This window comes from Microcaecilia unicolor, chromosome 10, assembly GCF_901765095.1.
Source record: "Microcaecilia unicolor chromosome 10, aMicUni1.1, whole genome shotgun sequence".
NCBI lineage: Eukaryota > Metazoa > Chordata > Amphibia > Gymnophiona > Siphonopidae > Microcaecilia > Microcaecilia unicolor.
Window position 1 is genome coordinate 220,616,871 of NC_044040.1, and position 23,545 is coordinate 220,640,415.

General features: G+C 45.5%; 1 protein-coding gene across 3 annotated transcripts in view; it reads left to right on the forward strand.

Annotated features, from left to right (window-relative positions):
• Positions 1-15,784, forward strand: part of LOC115478606 (major facilitator superfamily domain-containing protein 8-like) — a 75,158-nt gene extending 59,374 nt beyond the window's left edge. For all 3 annotated transcript variants that reach the window (XM_030216089.1, XM_030216090.1, XM_030216088.1), the window contains exons 11-13: positions 8,597-8,727; positions 14,413-14,527; positions 15,565-15,784. In XM_030216089.1, the coding sequence (XP_030071949.1) occupies positions 8,597-8,727; positions 14,413-14,484 (203 nt within the window). In that variant the 3' untranslated portion in view covers positions 14,485-14,527; positions 15,565-15,784. The remainder of the gene's footprint in view (positions 1-8,596; positions 8,728-14,412; positions 14,528-15,564) is intronic.
• Positions 15,785-23,545: the final 7,761 nt, after the last annotated feature.

Here is a 23,545-nt window from a genome sequence, read left to right on the forward strand (position 1 = left end):
GAACTCTCTCTCTGCTGGCTCTACATGCTTAACCCTTTGTGTTCTGGTTGCCTCTGTCTACAGTGGGTTTGAGGCAAAGGCTTTCTGCCTTCCTTTTGTGTCTGGCTCCTCTGGCTTCTGCCTGGGGCTTCCTACCCTGGTGGTGGGGGGTTGCTGTGTTAGTTCCCCTGTCCTGCGCTAGTCCCCTGGGTGGGCATGGCCGCTCTGGTCCTTTGTTTCTCCCTCTGCCCTATTGCTGGTGTTCAGCGCGTCTGGCATCTTGGGGCCCGAGGGGCCCTCTGGGTTCTTTCACCCCTCCCTGTGTGTGATTGGGTTCCAGTTCAGCCATGATGCTCGCATGAGTGGCTCTGTGTGCGTGGGTTCCCGTTCGGCCGCGAGGCCCGCCTGTATGCCTATTTCCCTTCTTCCTGAGGGACTGCGGGGAGGGGTAGCTTAGGGGTATTGGATAGCTGGGGTGTGTGGTGGTGGGTCGGTCTCCCTTTGGCCTCGGCCAGGGCCCAAGGGCTCATGGCCAACCCAATAGATTACAGATAGATGGTTAAGTTGGAGGCCAGTGAGGAGTAGGTTGCAGTAGTCAAGGCGAGAGGTAATGAGAGAGTGGATGAGAGTTCGGGTGGTGTGCTCAGAGAGGAAAGCAGGGGCGTAGCCACGGGTGGGCCTGGATGGGCCCAGGCCCACCCACTTTCCCTACAGGCCCGCCCATCCACATTCTTCCTCGCTGGCTGCCTTTTCTCCCCAGGCTCCGCTTCGCTGCATCGCTCTGCATTCTTCTTCGCGCCTGTCACGCTGCACACAGTGCTGCCATTCACACAGGCAGCTGCGCTCCCCCCTACCGCGTCTATCTGGCCCTAACAGGAAGTGCATCAGACGACCAGATGGACGCGGCAAAGGGGAGCGTAGCTGCCTGTGTGAATGGCAGCGCTGCGTGCAGCATGAAAGGCGAGAAGAAGAATGCAGGGAGCGATGATCACGAAGCGAAGCCTGGGGAGAAGTGTGCATATCTACGTTTTGGGCTCAGCCAAGGTCCCGGGCAGGCAGCGGAGCAGAGGGAGAAATCAGTTGTATATTGTGGGAGGAGAGGGAGAGGGGGATAGGGACAAGAGATATGGGGTGGATGGTGAAGGAGAAATGTTGCTTGGAGGGGGAAGGAGAACACAGGGAGAAATGTTGGACACAGAGGTGAAGGAGAGGGAGAGATGGTGCATGAAGGTGGAGGGGAGGAAGGGAGAGAGAGACAAAGGGGTAGAGGGGGGCAAGAAAGGGAGAAATCTTGTATATGGGGGTGGAGGGGAGGGAGAGATGGTGCACGGAGAAGAGAGGGAGAAATGTTGGGCATGACAGTGGATGGGAGGAAGGGAGAGATGCTGTATGGGAGGAGGAGAAAGAGATATTGGACCTGGGGCACAAGGGAGGCGGAGACAGAGATGGTGGACAGTGGGACAGAGGCAGAAATGTTGGACATTGTGCAGGAAGGAAGAGAATGCTGCATGGGAGGGAGGGGGAAGACAGATATTGGATCTGGAGTACAAAGGAGGGGGAAAGAAGGATGTGGACAATGGGAGAGAAGGGGAGATGTAGGACATGGGGTTGGATGAGAGGCAGAGGAGATTCATGGGAGAGAGGGAGATATTGGATCCAGGAGCAAATGAGAATGATGGAGAGATGCCAGACAATGGGAGTGAGGGAAGAGAGAGGGAGAAATGCTGGACCATGGGGGACAGGGGAGGAGAGAAGAGAAGGGACAAGGAGATGTTGGGCTATGAGAGCAGGGAGGGAAGAAAGAGGGAGTAGATACTGAGCTAGAAGGGTGGATGGAGGAAGATGCTGGGAATGGTGGAACCATGTGGAAGAGGGTGGCAAGGAAATGGATGAGAGGATAGTGATTACAGAAGATAGAAATATAGTAATGGGGAGTAGATTAAAGATGAAAGGGAATGGCTGGAGAAGGAGTGAGTTGGGTAATGGGAGAGGTAGTGGGTGAGAGAAGAAGATGACGATCTGATAGGCAGCTGTAAATTAAAAAGAAGGAGAAAGAGAGTAAAATTTGAGTTGACAGAGAGGCAGAAAATAAAAAAAAATAAAAAAAAGAGGAAAGAGTTAAAAAGGAATGATCAGTATGTCAGAGGTAGATGTAGTGAGGGAATAGACAGTAGAGAGGAGAAAAGACAAATGGACAGCAGTCACTTGAAGGAGAATTAGTAGATGACAGACCGGAAATTAGAAGCAACATAATGGAAAAATAAAATGTCCAGACATCAAAGGTAGAAAAAAGCATTTTATTTTGAATGTTTAAATGGAATATGTTAGCTTTGTGAAAAGTGCATAGCAAATGTCTTTGCATTGTGTTCAGTAGAAAGGAAATGCATTTTTGTTTTTATTTCTCCAGAGTTGTAGTACATGTTAAGTTTAACTTCTTGGGGTTCTCAATTCAATTTTTGTGTAAATATTTTTATTTCTAACTTGTGATCCCTTGTTCTGTTTTTGGTGAGGGTCTGTCAGTGTGACAGTAATGGCAGGTACAGAAATCAGAAGGGAGGCAGGGAAGAGAGGGGATTGGAGAGAGTGCCCTCCTTTATTTTTTGACCTGGGCCAGAGCATGTCTAACACTGGCCCTTACCCTTGCTTTATAGCTGGTGGGGCTCCCCAAGTATCCCAGCTGAGGACCTCCTCCAAAGGCAGGCAGAACTCCCTTCTACCAAGCTCTGCAGTTGGCAACAGCATCTTTGAGTTACTGAAAACTAAGGATGCAAGGGGTGCCAGCTTCGGTCGCTTAAGGATGTTGCTACTGCCTGCCAAGCTTGGTAAAAGGAAGGTCTGGCCACTTTCAGAGGAAGTCTTCAGCTGACAGAGTTTGAGGATCCTCATTAGCTAAAGTATTTATATTTTGAGGTGAAGGTAGGGCGAGGCAGAGAAACATTTGTGCCACCCACTTTGGGCTCAGGCCCACCCAAAATTGGTTTTCTGGCTACGCCACTGGAGGAAAGGGCGAATTTTGCTGATGTTATAGAGAAAGAAGCGACAGGTCTTGGCTGTCTGCTGGATATGGGCAGAGAAGGAGCGGGAGGAGTTGAAGATGACTCCGAGGTTGCGAGCAGATGAGGCGTGGAGGATGAGGGTGTTATCGACTGAAGTAGAGAGTGGAGGGAGAGGAGAAGTGGGTTTGGGTGGAAAGACAATGAGCTCGGTCTTGGCCATGTTCAGTTTCAGGTAGCGGTTGACATCCAGGCAGCAATGTCGGATAAGCAGGCCGATACTTTGGCCTGGGTTTCCACAGTGATGTCTGGTGTGGAGAGATAGAGCTGGGTGTCATCAGCATAAAGATGATATTGGAAACCATGAGATGAGATCAGCGAGCCCAGGGAAGAGGTGTAGATTGAAAAAAGAAGGGGTCCAAGGACAGATCCCTGAGGAACTCCAACAGAGAGCGGGATGGGGTGGAGGAAGATCCATGAGAATGTACTCTGAAGGTACGGTGGGAGAGATTAGAGGAGAACCAGGAGAGGACAGAGCCCTGGAACCCAAATGAGGATAGTGTAGCAAGAAGTAAATTATGATTGACAGTGTCAAAAGCGGCGGATAGGTCGAGGAGGATGAGGATGGAGTAGTGACCTTTGGATTTGGCAAGGAACAGGTCATTACAGACTTTAGTGAGTGCCGTTTCTGTCGAGTGTAGAGGGCGAAAACCAGATTGAAGCGGATCGAGGATGGCATGAGAGGAGAGAAAATCAAGGCAGCGGCTGTGAACGGCGTGTTCAAGTATCTTGGAGAGGAAGGGTAGGAGGGAGATGGGGCGGTAGTTGAAAGGGCAGGAAGGGTCTAGTGATGGTTTTTTGAGGAGTGGTGTGACTACAGCATGCTTGAAGGAGTCAGGGATGGTTGCAGTGGAGAGAGAGAGGTTGAGGATATGACAGATGGGGGGCTGACAGTAGGAGTGATGGTGTTTAGTAAGTTAGTGGGGATGGGATCAGAGGAACAGGTGGTGCATTTCGAGGAGGAAAGAAGGTGGGCGGTTTTCTCCTCAGTGATATCAGGAAAAGAGAAGAAGGAGGCCTGGGTTGGTTGGTTGAGGGAGTGGGTTAAAGGGTGAAGAGGAAGAGGTGGCTTGGTAGTGAATTCGAGGTTGATCTTCTGCACCTTGTATACCACTTTGATGCTCAGGCCATAGGCGTATATCAAATAAATAATTATGATAGTTTAGCTATGGCCTGGAAAGAGGCTGCATAGTTTGATGTTCCAGGAGATCTTCTTAAAACAGTGTTTTCATAGGGCCAAGCATATCATTTGCAGGCTAGTTCTTTAGGAATGGGGGTAGGTGTAGGGATATGGCGGGATGGAGCGAGGACGTTTAGTTGTATAGATAGACTCGCTCCATATACCTTTGTAGTCTCATTGCTCTACTTTGTTTTGGAAGTTGATGGTCACATGTGGAAGGGTCGAGCACAGTGGGGCTTAAACTTCGTGAATATTGACACTTTTGTATAACTATCAGCAGATGAAGCTGTAACAGATCCTGTAAATGAAATGTTAATGAATATGGGGTGGGGGGGGGGGGGGTTGGAATTTTGGATTGGGGATTTGGTCAGTGTGCTGTCATATGGAGTGGCTAAGTATTTCTCTACTCAAAAACTAAATTCAGACCCTACAAGGTAGATATTCAGCTGGCCAGTGGTCAGCGTCTTTTGAAATGCTGACCGTGGCTGGCTAAATATCTAGTGTCAAATGGTGCTGTACTGTGTACCGGAGATTCTGCAGGTTCTAGCCAATATTTAACCTGGACCCACATAATTTTTTTTTTAATCCACCCCCCCCCCCCCCCCCCGAAGCAGCCCTCCTCCTTCCCTTCTCCTCCCCCTCCACCCGGAGCGTCCCCCCAATCCTACTATATTTCAGGTTTATTAAGAATTCACTATCCCGCTCATTGCTGGGGCATCTAAGCAGCTTACAGTCAGCAGAAGGGAAAAGGAAAGGATGACCCTCATGACATACAGGGAAAGAGGTCTATCTTTGGCTGCTAGAATCCAGCTGGTCAGCTGATGAATATCAACTTAACTAGGCATGTTTGCAGCACAACCACCCCCCCCCCCCCCCCCCCCCCCCGAAATTTAATGCTGGTGTTTGAGAAAATCTACGGCAAGAATCAAAACACATGAAGTCCATACAAGCCAATAGATACGCACCAAAACACTCCATCCTGAAGTCTCTTCTCCCGTATCCTCACCACCCTTAAAACCCTACCCAAAAATAAGAATGTTAAACCTTGATGTTACCTCGATATTATTTGTCCCCCTCTCGACTCACCATTGTTATCTTCTGATGTTCTATTCCCAAATGATATCCTGTATTTACTCTGTTTCTGTAACTCATCACAATGTAATCCATAATCGTACTGTAACCAATTGTACTTCCATCATTCTCAAAGTATTGTAAGCCACACTGAGCCCGCAAATAGGTGGGAAAATGTGGGATACAAATGCAAATAAATAAAATAAATAAATACTACCCCGGCATGGAATTTCCAGGTTCGCTGGCAACAGCAGGAGTTAGCTGGTCTAACTCCCGCTGTCTCAATATCAGGGCCACAGTGTTTAATCAGTGCTGTACACCTTCCAGGAGATTTCAGCACTATGCTGAAAGTATATGTTGTAAATACTTTTGATGTTTCAAGGGTTTTTGAAGGGCTCATTGCTGCAAGGCACAGTGGTTAGACTACAGTTCATACAGAAGCATGCTGCAGATAGATTCCCCCTGCTTGAAGGGGAGGGGGGATTACCTAGCAAGCCTAGAGGATCAAGCTAGCCCATAGGGTGATTCCCATAACACACAGGGAACTGGGACATGTGCTCAGGAAGAGCTTATCACAGATGACAGAGATTTGTAATTCTATCCTGTTTAAGGTCACAGGAACTGACTGCTATAAGTAGTGCTAAACACGTAAACAACATGCAACCTACCATGCAAATGGGGGCAGAACACTACCTAATTTCAATTTTGCCATTTGCAGGGCCGCCGAGAGTCAAAGCTGGGCCCGGAGCAAACAATCTTCAGCCCCCCCCCCCCCCCCCGGCCGTCTCCCCCCTGCTCCTACTGCCTCCACCCCACCAAAGCCACCGCCGTCCCCCTGCCAATGTCACCGCCGGCCAGCAGCGATCGAGAGAAACTGCTCTGCAGACCATGGATCTTTGTTCTTCCTTCTCCCGCCTCCTGTGAAGTAACTTCCTGTTTCCGCATAGGCAGGATGTGGAAGGAAGGAAGACCCATGGCAGGCAGAGCAGTGTCTCTTGATCACCAGCACCAGGCCCTCCTTGGAGGCCGGGCCTGAGGAATCTAGCTCCCCCTGCCCCCCCCCCCCCCCCCCCCCCCCCCACCTCGGCAGCCCTGGCCTATTACAAATTAGAACATCATTGTTAACAATGTTGAAAATTGAGAAGATTGGGCAAGATTGCAGATTCCTTTCTAGTATCAGATTCTTGCCTTCAGTCTTATGTTATTGGAAAAGGGGAGGCTTTGCTACGTAAAAACCTGGCTGATAGATTTCTGCACAATTCATTTTACTTAAAAATACTTGTAGTTGATTTATAGTCATTTTTTATTTTTGCCAAAAGAAGAAATATTGAATGTGGTATGCTAGGAATTATTACTAAAGGGATGCAAAATAATTCCAAGAATATTATAATGCCTTTCTGTATTGCTCCATGGTTCAATCTCACCCTACTACTACTTATCATTTCTATAGCGCTACTAGACGTACGCAGCGCTGTACACTTGATCATGAAGAGACAGTCCCTGCTCGACAGAGCTTATAATCTAATTAGGACAGACAAACAGGACAAATAAGAGATAAGGGAATATTAAAGTGAGGATGATAAAATAAGGGTTCTGAACTAGTGAACAAGGGTTAGGAGTTAAAAGCAGCATCAAAAAGGTGGCCTTTTAGGTTAGATTTGAAGACAGAGATGGAGCTTGACGTACTGGCTCAGGAAGTCTATTCCAGGCATATGGTGCAGCAAGATAAAAGGAACGGAGTCTGGAGTTAGCAGTGGAGGAGAAGGGTGCAGATAAGAGAGTTTTACCCAGTGAACGGAGTTCCCAGGAGGAATGTAGGGAGAGATGAGAGTGGAGAGGTACTGAGGAGCTGCAGAGTGAATGCACTTATAGGTCAATAAGAGGAGTTTGAACTGTATGCGGAAACGGATTGGAAGCCAGTGAAGTGAGTTGAGGAGAGGGCTAATATGATTATTGTGTTCAATTCTGGTCACTGTATCTCAAAAAAGATATAATGGAATTAGAAAAGGTTCAAAGAAGAGCAACCAGAATGATAAAGGGGATGTAACTGCACCCGTATGAGAAAAGGCTAAAGAGGTTGGAAAAGAGACAGCTGAGGGTGGATATGATTGAGATCTACAAAATCTTGATTGGAGTAGAACAAGTAGAAGTGAATCGATTTTTCACTCTTTCAAAAAGTACAAAAACCAGGGCACACTCAATGAAATTACATGGAAATACTTTTAAAATAAATAGGAGGAAATATTTTTTCAGTCAATGAATCTGGAACTCTCTGCTGGAGGATGTGGTAATGGCAGTCAGCATATCTGTGTTTAAAAAAGGTTTGGACAGATTCCTGGAGGAAAGGTCCGTAGTCTGTTATTGAGATGGACATGGGGGAAGGCACTGCTTGCTCTGGGATTGGTAGCATTGAATGGTTCTACTATTTGGGTTTCTACCAAGTACTTGTGACCCATGGGCGTAGTTTGGGGGGGCAAAAGGGGCAGTGCCCCCCAAACGAGCTGTCACCCCATCCTCCAATCCCCCGAGCTGCCAGCAGCCTCTGCAAGAAAGCAGCATGCACACTGCTTTAGATCCACCCCCGGAAGTCTTTCTTTCTCCTTCAACTTCCTGTTCCCGTGCAGGAAGCTGTAGGAGAGAGAAGGGCCTCCGGAGCAGGTCTAAAGCAGCATGTGTGCTGCTTTCACTGAGGCTCGGGGGATTGGAAGACAGGGGAGGGTGATACCGGGCACCACTGGAAGACTCCAATACTGTGGTGGTGGTGGCGGGAGAGAGACACGCCCTACCCTTTGCTCCCCCCCAAATGAAACTGTCAAACTACGCCCATATTGTGACCTTGATTGGCCACTGTTGGAAGTAGGATACTGAGTTAGGTGGACTATTGGTCCGATCCTATGCTATGTTCTTATGGTTCCTTGCCCAATAAAGGATGTTTTTTTTTTTCGCAAAAAGTAAAGGGAAGGCTGCTTTTACACAAGAAACATTAAGAAGGCTTGAAATATTCTAGTAGACATTTCCTTGAATGCTTGCGTAACCAGCCTGGAATAAATCCAGGGACAGGTTGTTGGTTACAGGCATCTAGGTTCATGCAGCAACTGCTTAATCCTCTTCACTTCCACTGATTGGGATACTTTCAAACTCTTGGTGGATCAAATGTATTTTATCACTGAAAAAATGCAGCAAATGTATTGCCCTTATCCTTGGAGGGTGAAGGGTCCTGTGTAGTACTTCTGAGCATCCCATGTGTATGGTAACGCTTTACCTTGTGTAATTTGTGATTTCCCTCATCATGATTTTCTTCATTCCATGTCAGGTTTCAGCCATGGGCTTAGACGTTCCATCGGAGGGCTCGCAACTATCTTGGGCCCACTCTGGGCAGGGGGCCTTACTGCAAATTTGTACATTATGTTGGGAGTAATGATGGGACTCCTTACTCTTCTAACAGTAAGTACCGCCCCTTACTCTGCCGGGCGTAATTAAACGTTTCCCAAACCTGTCCTGGTGATTCCGTGACCATTTGGTATCCAGGATATTCACAATTAATATGCATGAGATAGATTTGCATGTACTACATATTAATTGAGCATATTCTGGAAGCCCTTCCTCCTTCGGTTCTGATTGTGTATGCTGTAATCTCTCGTCCTCCCCCTACTCACCATAAAAATGTCTTGTATAGCAACGTGTTCCTTGCATGATAGAAGAATAAAACAAGAATGACAATAGCCCCTCCCCCATTTACCCAGCTAATGCTGGGGCTTCTCTTCACCTGCTGCCAGTGGCGTACCAAGGGGGGGGGGGGCGGTGGGGGCGGTCCACCCCGGGTGTCAGTGGGTGGGGGGTGCTCCGTTGCTGACTGCAGTCAGCCCTCGTCTCCTCTCCATCCTGTGCCTTTAAAAAAAATCTGAAAAGCAGCATGGCAGGCAGCGCTTCGCGTCTGCCCTGCCTGCTTGTAAAAGAAAGTGCCGGCAAACCTCCTCGTCGACGTCACAACGTCGCGTCGGGTCTTCCCTCACTGGGTCCCGCCCTGGAATACCCGTCGCGACGTCGACGAGGAGATTTGCCGTTTTCTTTTACAAGCAGGCAGGGCAGACACGAAGCGCTGCCTGCCATGCTGCTTTTCAGATTTTTTTTTAAAGCCCCGGATGGAGGCAGCAGACGAGGGCTGTCGTCGAAGGTGGTAGGTGGGTCGAGTTGGGGGGGCTTAGATGGGTGAGGAGGGTTTCAGATGGGAGAAGGGGATGTGGGGAGGGGGGTCTCAGATGGGAGAAGAGGGGAGAAGGGGACTGGGCTGGGGAGAAGGGGGTGGGGGTCTCAGATGGGAGAAGAGGGGAGAAGGGGACTGGGCTGGGGAGAAAGGGGTGGGAGTCTCAGATGGGAGAAGGGGACATGGGGAGGGGGGTCTCAGATGGGAGGACGGGGGAAAAGGGGACTGGGGTGGGGAGGGGGATCTCAGATGGGAGAAGAGTGGAGAAGGGGACGGGTGGGGAAGGGGCCATGCGAGAAAATGGGAGCCATGCCTGGGGCTGGTGGGAAAATGGGTCTGGGGCTGAAAAGGGGTCCCTAATGCAAGGCATGTGGATGAAGGGGGCTGGACCTGGGGGCTGAAAAGGAGGGTAGGTGGGATAAGGGGGCTAGTACTGGAACTGGGGGCTGAAAAGGGGCAGAGGCTGAAGCTGGGGGGACTGGGGGCTGAAAAGGGGACAGGGAGAAGTGGCTGGGGCTGAAGCTCGGGACTGGTGAGAGAAAAGGGCTGGGGCTGAAACTGCGGACTGGTGGGATAGTGGGGCTGAAAAGGGGGAGCAAGTGGGAGATGTGGGCTGGGGCTAGAACAAGGGCAGGTGGGATAAGAGGGCTGGAACTGGGGACTGAAAAAAGGGGCAGAGAGAGAGAGGGGACAGACGATGGATGGATGGGGGAGAGAGGGAGGGCAGACCCTGGATGGATGGGGGGAGAGGGGAGGGCAGACCCTTAATGGATGGGGGGGTGAGGGAGGGCAGACCTTGGATGGATGGGGGGGAGAGAGGGAGGGCAGAAAGTGAATGGAAGGGAGAGAGAGGGCAGACATTGGATGGAGGGGATGGCAGAGAGGGCAGACACTGGATGGCAGAGAAAGAACGAAGACAGATGCTGGATGGAAGCATAAGAGCCAACTTTTCAAAATTATTGGGGGTGCTAAGCCCAATGGAAATAACCCCTCACTGAACCCCTACAAGCAATTTTCTCAATATTGGGGGTGCTCAAGCACCCACAGCACCCACAGAGTCGGCTCCAATGGATGGAAGGAAGACAGTGAAAAGAAGATGAGGAAAGCAGAAACCAGAGACAACAAACTGTAAATAAAATATATATTTTTGTTTTTTTTTGCTTTAGGATAAAGTAGTATTGTAGCTGTGTTAATAAATGTTTATAATAGAACATGTAAATAAGGTAATCTTTTTATTGGACTAATTTTAATACATTTTGACTAACTTTCGGAGAACAAAACCCCCTTCCTCGGGTCAGGTTAGGACACTGTAACACACTATATTGACCTGAGGAAGAAGGTTTTGGCCTCTGACAGCTAAATGTATTAGTCCAATAAAATGGTATTTTATTTTCTATATTTGTTTTATTTCTATTTGTTAATTTGTAAAGTGGTGATTGGTATTTGTTAGTTTTTTTTCCAAATTTACATCTGCTGTCTTTATATTTTGCACAGTACTAGGGGACATTTTCTGTTTCTGTGGTGTTGCATTGTATGCAGAGTCTGGCATTTTGGGGGTTCAGTTTAATTTTTGCCTAAATAGAAAGTTTATGATTACTTATTCTATAGTGGATTAGGGTGTATCTGTGTTTGTGAAAAAGACATGACTTTCAGTTGGCATTGACTGTGCAGGATTGACGATCTGTACTATCTGTCTGGTTTCGTTTTACAATAGGTGAATTGATGTTCTAGTGCTCACTGTAGTGTTTAACATTTCTTTTTCCATGTGTGACTCATAGAAATGACTGCTTATGGTATGGTAGAATTGCTCTATAGGTCCTGAGTGTTTTGTATTCTCGGCATGCCTAGTACTGGATTTTGGAGGGGGGTGTTAAAAAATGACCGGCCCCGGGTGTCAACTACCCTAGGTACGCCACTGCCTGCTGCCTCTTTGCTACTTACCCCAACTCAGAATAGGCTTCTCCTTCTTTTCCCCCGGGTTTACACTGTTCTCTCCTGGGCCCAGTCTCTTTTCCTGGAATCGAACTGATGTGCAGCAGCATTTTAGAAAGAATAAACACATCAAAACTGAGACATCCAAGTTGGGATGCCTCAGGTTGTGCAGGTTTTTTAGATCAGGATCTGGAACGTAGAACCTGCTGTAAAACACATGGTGAAATGGATGTTTATGGGCCAAGAATAAGTCCAAAGTGTGGACAGGAAAAACGGGCATTGATGCATCTATGCTTTGAAATAGCAACATAGACATTGCTGTGCCTGAACATAAATCTTTATATCAGCCATTTTACTCATAGAGACGTTGATTTTGGCAAAGCTGTCACAGAACCTGGCATGACTGCATATGGGTCATTAACCTTGGGCTGGTTGTTACGACTGCCACATCAGGAATCGGCGTGAGCTGCAAGTCCATTATTGTGACTGCACAGGTCTGATTCTCCCTCCTGACTTCCCCCTCCCTCAACAGATTTGGTCCCCCTAACACAAAACCATGCTCCCCAGAGCCCTACTCTCCCCTCACCCCCATCCAGGACCTGAGGTCTGCATTTGTTCATTATTCCTGGGTGGCAGCAGCCTCGCTCTACTGCTGCCCAGGATGGTACCAGGATTCAATATGGCGCCTCTTCCCTCACAGCAACTACTACCACAAGACTACCAGTAGGAGGTGGTGCCATTTTGGATCCCGATGTCATTCAAGGTAGCAAACCCTGGATAATCTCAGGGGTTTGGGGACAAATAGGGCTCTGGGGCAGTGGCATAGTCACAAGTGGGGCCCACCCAAAATTAGTGCTTCCGCAAGCCCCACCAACCGAAGACCTCCTCCTCACTGAACAGACTGTAAAAACTTGGGCTTCCAGCAGTATCATCCTCATGTTGCCACTGCCCCCCCCCCCCCCCCCCAACGCATGCTTTATTTTCACACATGCACAAAAGTGAGCATGTGTGGAGGCCGGCAGAGGCAGTGCAGGGACACTTCTGCCAGCAGCCCAAGTTCTAGGAGTCAGTTCATGAGAAGGAGGTCTTTGGCTGGCAGGGCTTGCAGATCCCTGCCAGCTTTGGGGGGGGGGGGGGTCAGTGAAGAAATTCAGGGCACACTCAGTATACCTTCAGGTCCACCCTAAATTAACTGTCTGCCTACATCACTGCTCCGGGAGACTTCAGATTTTGTATCTGGGGGTGGGATTTTGTGTTGGATGGATTGTATCACTTGGGAGGGTGGTCAGGAGAAGGGATGTGTTTGAGGAATATGTCACTGCAACTTGTTTGACTATTTGTTTTCTGGATGGAGTATGTACTGTAATTGCCCTTTGCAGTACATGCAGGGCAGATGCTGGGCTCACTCATTGCATTTACCCTGTACTATGTCTTGCAGGTAACACAGGGTAAGAGCAAAACTTACATCCGTTTCCTAAAAAGGCCACCCATTCCCTTCTGATGCTCTCTTATCACTTAAATTTAGAATACTTTGGAATAACAGGAAACGTACTTAACTGGATCAAAGGTTTCTTAACAACTAGAACATACCAAGTGATATCAAATTCGACAATATCATCACCTTGGAAATCAGAATGTGGAGTCCCTCAGGGATCTCCACTTTCACCATCCCTTTTCAATTTAATGATGACGCCATTGGCCAAAACATTAGCAAACCAGGGCCTTAATCCTTTCATTTATGCAGATGGTGTTACGATTTATATCCCATTTAAACATGACCTAACAGAAATTACTAAAGCAATAAACGATAGCTTCCATATAATGAATTCATGGGCGGATGCTTTTAAAGTAAAACTCAATGCTGAGAAAACACAATGTCTCATTCTTTCATCACAACACGATAAGTACAAACCCACTAAGTTAAACATCCCTAGCTTTATTCTCCCCGTCTCAGATACTTTGAAAATTTTAGGAGTTACAATTGACCGCAACCTTACATTAGAAAACCATGCGAAAATCATAACAAAGAAAATGTTCCATTCCATGTGGAAACTTAAAAGAATTAAACCTTTCTTCCCAAGAGAAGCGTTCTACAGACTGGTGCACTCATTGGTGTTATGCCAACTAGACTACTGCAATGCCATCTATGCTGGGTGCAAAGAACAAATTATTAAAAAACTTCAAACTGCACAGAACACGGCAGCCAGACTCATATTTGGCAAAATGAAATATGAAAGTGCCAGTCCCTTACGAGAAAAACTACACTGGCTCCCTTTAAAAGAATGGATCACTTTTAAGGTTTGCACCCTGGTTCATAAGATAATCCACGGTGAGGCTCCAGGATATATGTCAGACCTTATTGACCTACCAACCAGGAACTCTACCAGCTCATCACGAACATTCCTGAATCTCCACTACCCAAACTGTAAGGGACTGAAATATAAATTAACATATGCATCCAGCTTCTCTTACATATGTATGCAAATTTGGAATGAATTACCAAAATCCATAAAAATAACACACGACATCATGACCTTCCGTAAACTATTGAAAACTTATTTATTTAAGGAAGCTTACAATAACAACTCTTCATAAATTCAAATTAACAAAAGGCAATTATACAACATGTATTCTCTATATCTCAACTGTTTTGCTAATTATCTTGATTTCCAGTTTAATGATCCTAATTGTTCAAGCTATTTTTTGTCATGATTGAAGTTCAACCTATTACCTTTAGCTCTTCTCATAAGACGAACTCGCCTCTTGTAACCTAACCTAATCTGTCCCTTTGCCCAACTATCCGGGACTGGTAATCACCACTTGCGGAATTATGTAAGCCATATTGAGCCTGGGAAAATGTGGGATACAAATGTTATAAATAAAATAAATACATAAATGATAGGTCACTCCTGGTATCCATCAGGCATATTTGTTTCTTTCAGGTCAATGTGTGTCTCTTCAGGGCTTCTGATGATACAATTCCTTTTTTTTAGGTTATGGTGAGTCTCTCATACTCTAAATTAGTGGAGCCTTGTTCTAGGCACCCCTGTGAGGACCGTAATTAGCAACCATTGGCGTCAGCATGGGAACAGCACACAAAGATAAAAGGTAACGCTCAGCACATTTGGAGACGAACACATTTCTACTGATTGTTAGGTTATTGAAGGAACTTGGGGAAATTCTGCCTTTCCACCACCCCACAAGGACTGGAGAAGAACAGGTGTTGTCCTGCTTCATAAAAGCAATAATATAGATTAATGGAGACTCTACTGAAAGAAGCAACAGTGAAATATCTAGAAAGCAGGAGGTTGCAGGACCTGAGACAGCATAGTTTACTCAGAGGCAAATCACAGGACAGAGGATTAGCTTTTTCATTCGGGTGACTAGAGATTTAGGGTGTGCACTGAATGTGGTTTACTTGGATTCCAACAGGTTTGCCAAGAGTGTGGAACAGGGGGGGGGGGCAAAATTGCAGGGGCTTGGCACCGGCAAGCTTCTTCATGCCTGCTTCCGGGTCTGTCTCTCCTGCTCCTGCTGCCCAGGACCCGGATGATTTCATTAATGTGGATCTTGACTCTTGACACACAGGAGCAGGAGAAGACAGCAGCAGTCAGACAGGAAGGTAAGGAGTGGAGGAGTGGCTTAGTGGTTAGAGCACCAGTCTTTTACATGCAGAGGTGGCTGGTTCAAATCCCACTGCTGCTCCTTGTGATCTTGGGCAAATCACTTAACCCTCCATTGCCTCAGGTACAAACTTAGATTGTGAGCCCTCCAGGGACAGAGAAGTATCCTGTCTACCCTAATGTAACTCAGCTTGAGCTACTACTGAAAAAGGTGTGAGTGAAATCCTAAATAAATAAGGGGGCAGCGATGGTGCAGTGTGGCAGCTGCCTGAGAGGGGGGACAGCAGTGGCCCAAATCGGGGGGGGGGGGGGGGGGTGCAGTGGGGCAGCAGCAGCCCAGGAGGTGGGGACGTACAATGGTCCAGTCCTGCCCCGCCCCATGCCTTAGCAGCCCTGGATTTCAACAAAGCATTTGATACTGGTCCACATTAGGAATGTGCAGGCAGAAAATATTTCATTTTGTTTAATTTCCTGTGTTGTTTGAAGGCTCTTTCATTTTGTTTTTTTATCAATTTTTTTAAGGGCACAACTGGAGAAGGACAATATTGAAGCAACAGGAAACAAGTCCAGAGGTGGGGCAGAAAGTTCAAGTCTGTCCTGAGCTGGTTCCTGTTGGACCAGTCAGGAAACAGGAACTCTGATTACCAGAAGTACAAGACACAGCTAAATTTTGACAGGCTATAACCTTCTGCTCAGTGTGCTGCTGCGGCTAAGAAAGCAAATAGAATGTTAGGTATTATCAGGAAAGGAATGGAAAACAAAAATGAGGATGTTATAATGCCTTTGTATCACTCCATGGTGCGACCGCACCTTGAATATTGTGTTCAATTCTGGTCACCACATTTCAAAAAAGATATAGTGGAATTAGAAAAGGTGGGAATTAGAAAAGGTGCAAAGAAGGGCGACAAAAATGATAAAGGGGATGGGATGACTTCCCAATGAGGAAAGGCCAAAGTGGCTTGGGCTCTTCAGCTTGGAGAAAAGGCAGCTGAGGGGAGATATGATAGACGTCTATAAAATAATGAGTGGAGTTGAACGGGTAGATGTGAAGCGTCCATTTACGCTTTCCAAAAATACTAGGACTAGGGGGCATGTGATGAAGCTACAATTTAGTAAATTTAAAATGAATTGGAGAAAATTTTTCTTCACCCAATGTGTAATTAAACTCTGGAATTTGTTGCCAGAGAATGTGGTAAAGTCGGTTAGCTTAGCGGAGTTTAAAAAAGGTTTGGACGGCTTCCTAAAGGAAAAGTCCATAGACCATTATTAAATGGACTTAGGGAATATCCACTATTTCTGGGATAAGCAATATAAAATGTTTTGTACTTTTTGGGGATTTTGCCAGGTATTTGTGACCTGGATTGGCCACTGTTGGAAACAGGATGCTGGACTTGATGGACCTTTGGTCTTTCCCAGTATGGCAACACTTATGTACTAACAGATTCCAAGAGGCAGGGTAGCTCCACTTGGCAGGAGGCTGCCTTCTAACTTGAAGGCCACAGTTTCAAGACTGGCTTGAGCATGATATTGGTTAACACTGAAAAGCAAATGCTGAAATTTAAGGATACTGGAAAGAAACCTGTCATTTCCTGCCCTTTTGAGTTAGGCTGAGTTCTAATTTCAGCTTTTTTAACATTTTTACTTGGCTGACTCATTGTGTCACAGTCCCTAGCAGGGATTCCTGCGCCTTGAATACTAGAATAGAAGACAGAAAGTAGGATTGCTCAAGGTAAGTCTTAATGCCATTGTACTCCCAAGAAATACATTGTGATCACTAGGGGGCACCCTAGGGTGCAAGTCCCGGTCTTGACGACTGGTTCAACTGAGTGTCGAGCCCTGAAGGAGTCTCGCACAGGTGTATGGTAGTACTTGGAGAGAGCTGCAGCCTTTCTTCTATTTCTACTTTGTCCCACAACTAGCTCAGCCAAACCCTATGAGAGCCTTTTCCTATAATATTCCCCAATACCAATCTTTTATTGTGATTATAAAAAAACAGAAAATACAGGCCTTTATTCTTGGCATTTTCTGATAAGGCTTCCATAATACTGAAAAACACCAGTAACAAAATAGTACTTCCCCTTTCTTTACAAACAGTAGGATATTGGCATATTTTCAAAGCACTTAGCCTTCCAAAGTTCCAGGTTTCTATGGAACTTTGGAAGTCTAGGTGCTTTGAAAATATGCCTCCAAGCAATACCGGTGAGGATTTTCTCCTGCCAATGCCCCTCTGGTTGCTCATAGGCAGCCTCCCTCTTCCAGACTTAGCCTGCAGGTGCTGCACAAGGAGGCTTAAGCCTTCCTCCTTCTCTGCATACAACCTGTGCCTCACCTAAGCTCTCAAACTCTTTTCCCATTTCATCGTACCAATGCTGTTTCTCTTGGGTTCCAAAGCACTGCACAAGGAGGTTTTTCTCCCTTCCCCCTCTCTGCATCCAGCATAAAGTGCTCTTCAGTTCTTAGCCTTGCTGTAATCCTTCACCATGTGGATAAACCTAGTTGCACATAATGTATGCTTGGGCTACACTTCTGTACAATCCCTTTTTGGGATCTCTATTCCCCAAACTATAGCTTTCCTTTCCCAGCCTCCACTTCCAAGACTATAATAATCCTTTAACCTTTCCCCAAGAATTTCCTCTTCCAGCCACTCTTTACCTTTCTGGTTGACTCATTGCTTTAGGGTCTATTCACTACCCAAGGAATTTCAGCCTGTGGAACACCTTTCTTTTGGGTCGTACTCACTGCTCCAAGGGGTTTTAGCTTCTGTGCGCATGTATGTGTGTGTCTGTTCGTTCCTCTCTTTGTGCTCTTTCTGCCTGCAGCTTGTGCCTCCCAAGGAGGTTAGATTGAGAACAGGAGACGGCATCAGCCTATCTAACCCATTATATGGGCTGAAGTCAGGCGGAGCTTACCACCATTTTCGCTCACCCAAAACAACAGCAAAAAGATGATTAGGAATAACAATAGGACAAAAAAGGTTATGTGGATGAGAATTCCAGAGGCACAAGATGGGAATAAATCCTTCGTTCCTACAGCTAGGCATGACCCCTTTCAAGTAAGAGTGAATCTTCAAAATTGTTGATCTTGGTCTACACTCGAGATTAGAAAGCCTTCAAGAGCACTATTTCATTCACAAGTGACTGTGAACAGTCTTCCATTTATTCCTACTCCAGCATATAATGCCTTTAACAACAGGACTGATTTGTATAAATTCTCATGAATATTTTTGCTACCAAAACTGCCAGTGGGCTACCTTCACATACAGTTATACTCTCTTTATTCAACAATTTTGGTCTATTGTTCTAAGTCATATTAGCAAAATTGTAAATCAACAAATGCAATTAGATCCGTGTTTAATATTGTTTGACATACCCATGGTTCCCATTGAGGATGTAACTTAGATCTTATTAGATTATTATTACTCATTGCCAAAGTATGTGTGGCTTGGAGATGACGCCAGTTCTCTTTACCTTCTAAATACATGTGGACACAGAAAGTGTGGCATGTAGCCAGTATGGAAAAGCTTAACTGGCTCAAGAAACATAAACCACTGAGATACTATCAGATATAGAACCCTTTACGACACTCCTCTTGTTAACTATGGGTTTAACTATAATCTCTAGTACTATATTTATTTAATTCCAAGATTTGCTATTTATTTTTTATGTCTATATGATTGATCTATATCAGTTGCTCTATGAAGATACAGTGGGGGAAATAAGTATTTGATCCCTTGCTGATTTTGTAAGTTTGCCCACTGACAAAGACATGAGCAGCCCATAATTGAAGGGTAGGTTATTGGTAACAGTGAGAGATAGCACATCACAAATTAAATCCGGAAAATCACATTGTGGAAAGTATATGAATTTATTTGCATTCTGCAGAGGGAAATAAGTATTTGATCCCCCACCAACCAGTAAGAGATCTGGCCCCTACAGACCAGGTAGATGCTCCAAATCAACTCGTTACCTGCATGACAGACAGCTGTCGGCAATGGTCACCTGTATGAAAGACACCTGTCCACAGACTCAGTGAATCAGTCAGACTCTAACCTCTACAAAATGGCCAAGAGCAAGGAGCTGTCTAAGGATGTCAGGGACAAGATCATACACCTGCACAAGGCTGGAATGGGCTACAAAACCATCAGTAAGACGCTGGGCGAGAAGGAGACAACTGTTGGTGCCATAGTAAAAAAATGGAAGAAGTACAAAATGACTGTCAATCGACAAAGATCTGGGGCTCCACGCAAAATCTCACCTCGTGGGGTATCCTTGATCATGAGGAAGGTTAGAAATCAGCCTACAACTACAAGGGGGGAACTTGTCAATGATCTCAAGGCAGCTGGGACCACTGTCACCACGAAAACCATTGGTAACACATTACGACATAACGGATTGCAATCCTGCAGTGCCCGCAAGGTCCCCCTGCTCCGGAAGGCACATGTGACGGCCCGTCTGAAGTTTGCCAGTGAACACCTGGATGATGCCGAGAGTGATTGGGAGAAGGTGCTGTGGTCAGATGAGACAAAAATTGAGCTCTTTGGCATGAACTCAACTCGCCGTGTTTGGAGGAAGAGAAATGCTGCCTATGACCCAAAGAACACCGTCCCCACTGTCAAGCATGGAGGTGGAAATGTTATGTTTTGGGGGTGTTTCTCTGCTAAGGGCACAGGACTACTTCACCGCATCAATGGGAGAATGGATGGGGCCATGTACCGTACAATTCTGAGTGACAACCTCCTTCCCTCCGCCAGGGCCTTAAAAATGGGTCGTGGCTGGGTCTTCCAGCACGACAATGACCCAAAACATACAGCCAAGGCAACAAAGGAGTGGCTCAGGAAGAAGCACATTAGGGTCATGGAGTGGCCTAGCCAGTCACCAGACCTTAATCCCATTGAAAACTTATGGAGAGGGCTGAAGCTGCGAGTTGCCAAGCGACAGCCCAGAACTCTTAATGATTTAGAGATGATCTGCAAAGAGGAGTGGACCAAAATTCCTCCTGACATGTGTGCAAACCTCATCATCAACTACAGAAGACGTCTGACCGCTGTGCTTGCCAACAAGGGTTTTGCCACCAAGTATTAGGTCTTGTTTGCCAGAGGGATTAAATACTTATTTCCCTCTGCAGAATGCAAATAAATTCATATACTTTCCACAATGTGATTTTCCGGATTTAATTTGTGATGTGCTATCTCTCATTGTTACCAATAACCTACCCTTCAATTATGGGCTGCTCATGTCTTTGTCAGTGGGCAAACTTACAAAATCAGCAAGGGATCAAATACTTATTTCCCCCACTGTATCTCTCCTAATTTCCGTTAGATTATTAACATACATCTCCCTTCTGCTTTGCTCTTTTTTTCTTTACATATTGTGGTTATAGCTGGGGATTTTTTTTAATGTACTTTGCTGTTTCTTAAAACTGTTCAACATTTGAGACTGTTATTTTATATTATCAAGAAATTCCTTTAATATGTCTTGTTCCATTTCTACGAGATTTTTCTTTTCTTTTGTCACAATGGTACTTTTGCTTTTTTTTTCTTTTTGATTAAGATTTAAAACATTTTGTGGTTATTTCACTACAAGCTTTGTAACTGTTCAGTGCTGGTTGCTGTCATGTTGTCCTAATAAAGCTATTTCATAAAAAAAAGAAAGATTGAAGATCATGGACTGTCAGTGGCTGCCTCCACATACACTTAAGGCCCTGTTTAAAAAGCCGTTCTAGCATTAGCACATGCAAAGTCTTTAGGCACCTATAATATTCCTATGGGCGTCTACATGGTTACCGTGCGCTAAATTTGAGCATGTGCTAAGAACGCTTGCATACCTTAGTAAACAGGGCGCTCATATACTTACAGCCACAAGGCTGCCTTCACATACACTTATATATTTACAGCCATGGGGCTGCCTCATACACCTATATACCTACAGCCAATGGGCTGCCTCATACACCTATATACCTACAGCCAATGGGCTGCCTCCACATACAGTTATACACTTACAGCCACGGGGCTGCTTCCACATATAATACACTTACAGCCACGGGGCTGCATCCACATACACTTACAGCCACTGAGCTGCCTCGTCATACAGTTATACATGTACAGCTATGGGGCTGCCTCCTCATACATTTACAGCCACGGGGCTGCCTCGTCATACAATTATACACTTACAGCCACGGGACTGCTTCCACATATAATATACATACAGCCACGGGGCTGCATCCACATACACTTACAGCCACTGAGCTGCCTCGTCATACAGTTATACATGTACAGCTATGGGGCTGCCTCCTCATACATTTACAGCCACGGGGCTGCCTCGTCATACAGTTATACACTTACAGCCACGGGACTGCTTCCACATATAATATACATACAGCCACGGGGCTGCATCCACATACACTTACAGCCACAGGGCTGCCTTGTTATACAGTTATACATTTACAGCCATGGGACCGCTTCCACATATAATATACATACAGCCACAGGGCTGCATCCACATACACTTACAGCCACAGGGCTGCCTTGTTATACAGTTATACATTTACAGCCATGGGACCGCTTCCACATATAATATACATACAGCCACAGGGCTGCATCCACATACACTTACAGCCACGGGGCTGCCTCCTCATATATTTACAGCTATGGGGCTGTCTCCATATACATTTACAGCCATGGGGCTGCCTCGTCATACAGTTATACATGTGCAGCCACCATGAATGCTTGCACATATAGTTACAGCTAATACTTTTCACCCTTGTCACTGGGAAAAGACCCCAGGTACCTATTGCTTCTCACCAACTATACATGGGTTTGGCATATGTCTACTTTGCTCTAAAAAGTTCAAGGACTTTCTGATATCCCTTCATGCTCAGTCTCAGTCTGTAGGAATTACCATTTTCTCTGAAGTGAATGAGTGCAACCCCCCACCTGATACATTATGTTATATTACAGTGACATCTTGTCTAGAATGTCTGTCATTTGGAGGTCTGAGAGAGAATGTTCTGACTAACTTGGTGGATGTAGCCTGTACATGACATCATCTTTTTATTGTGAAAAGTCTAAAGAATCTTTTGATATTATGAAGGACTATTGTGCTGTTTTGCAGTTTCTTCCAGTTGTAACCTCAGAATCCACATCAACATATACGTAGATGACAAGCACAAGTGATACAGCAGGTGTTACTAGGGGGAACGTTGTGCTATCGCTGTGCTTTCTTTCTAGAGTTAGCACTGTATACTTACGTTTCTAAGATACTGCCAAAGACCTATGCATTTCCCACATTAACGTGCAATCCTACATGTTTCTAGGTTACTGTACACTCCCTCAAACAGCTCACATAAACCCTGTCTTTATTTTAAGCTGTTGATAATATCCTTTCTCCTGTTAAGGCTTAATGTTTTGCTGAGTAAACTTTGAAGTAACAATTAACCAAAGGCTTGTTGAGCTGCTTGTGGACTTATCCTATTTACACACGTGCCTAATAAAGTAGGTTAAAGTCAAGCTGCACCACACATGGGATTTGGCAAACTCTCACATTCCCAGGGAAAGGAGCACATTTTGTGTTTGCTAATACAGCTTCCACACACATGCAAAGACAGTAGCGAAGCAAAATCTATAGCTAATTTTCACTCAGATTGCTACAATAATTAAAGGGAATCTATATTTTATTTATTTTATTTATTTACGTCAATTTATATACCGTATCTTATTGCTACTGCAAGACAGAACGGTTTACAATTTATAAAAAGAAGCAATACAATATGTACAGATTGGACAAACATTAGAACTCCAGTCATTACAGGAAAGCACAGCAAACCCACAAACTAGCTACATAAGATGAAAAACAGTATAACTCATGATTAGTATACAGGAGAACACCGCAAATACAAAATTAAATACATAATATAATCTACACAGACAAACAATACAGTTTTGATTTAATATATGTTACAGATGCCCATTTATGACCTTTCTTCCATTATTCTAGATTCTGTTCTACATAATTGATAAAGTAGAAGGTTTTCAAAAGTTTCCGAAAATGAAAGTAAGATTTCTCAAGTCTAATCTCCTTTGGAAGGCCATTCCAAAGAGAGGGGGACAAATAGAAAAAAGCCGAATTCCGTGTAGATTCCCATCTAGCCCTAGCGAGAGGAGGAATCACTAACCTGTTGTCTGTCAGGGATCTAAGGGTTCGTGTGGCAGTGTAAGGAATAGTTAGATTTGACAGATAGTCAGGATTTAGTGTATAAAAAGCCTTATGGGTCAAAGCTAAGGCTTTAAACTTAACTCTTGCTTGAACCGGAAGCCAATGCAGTTGATGTAGTAAAGGTGTTGCTCTGTCATCCCTCCGGGCCCTACAAATCATACCTGCTGCAGTATTCTGTATTCTTTGTAGTCGTTTCAAGCTAGCTTGAGTGATCCCTGCATATATGATATTACAATAATCTAAGCGTGAGGTAATATAGGCAGATGTCAACGTTTTAAGGGAATCCTTACTAA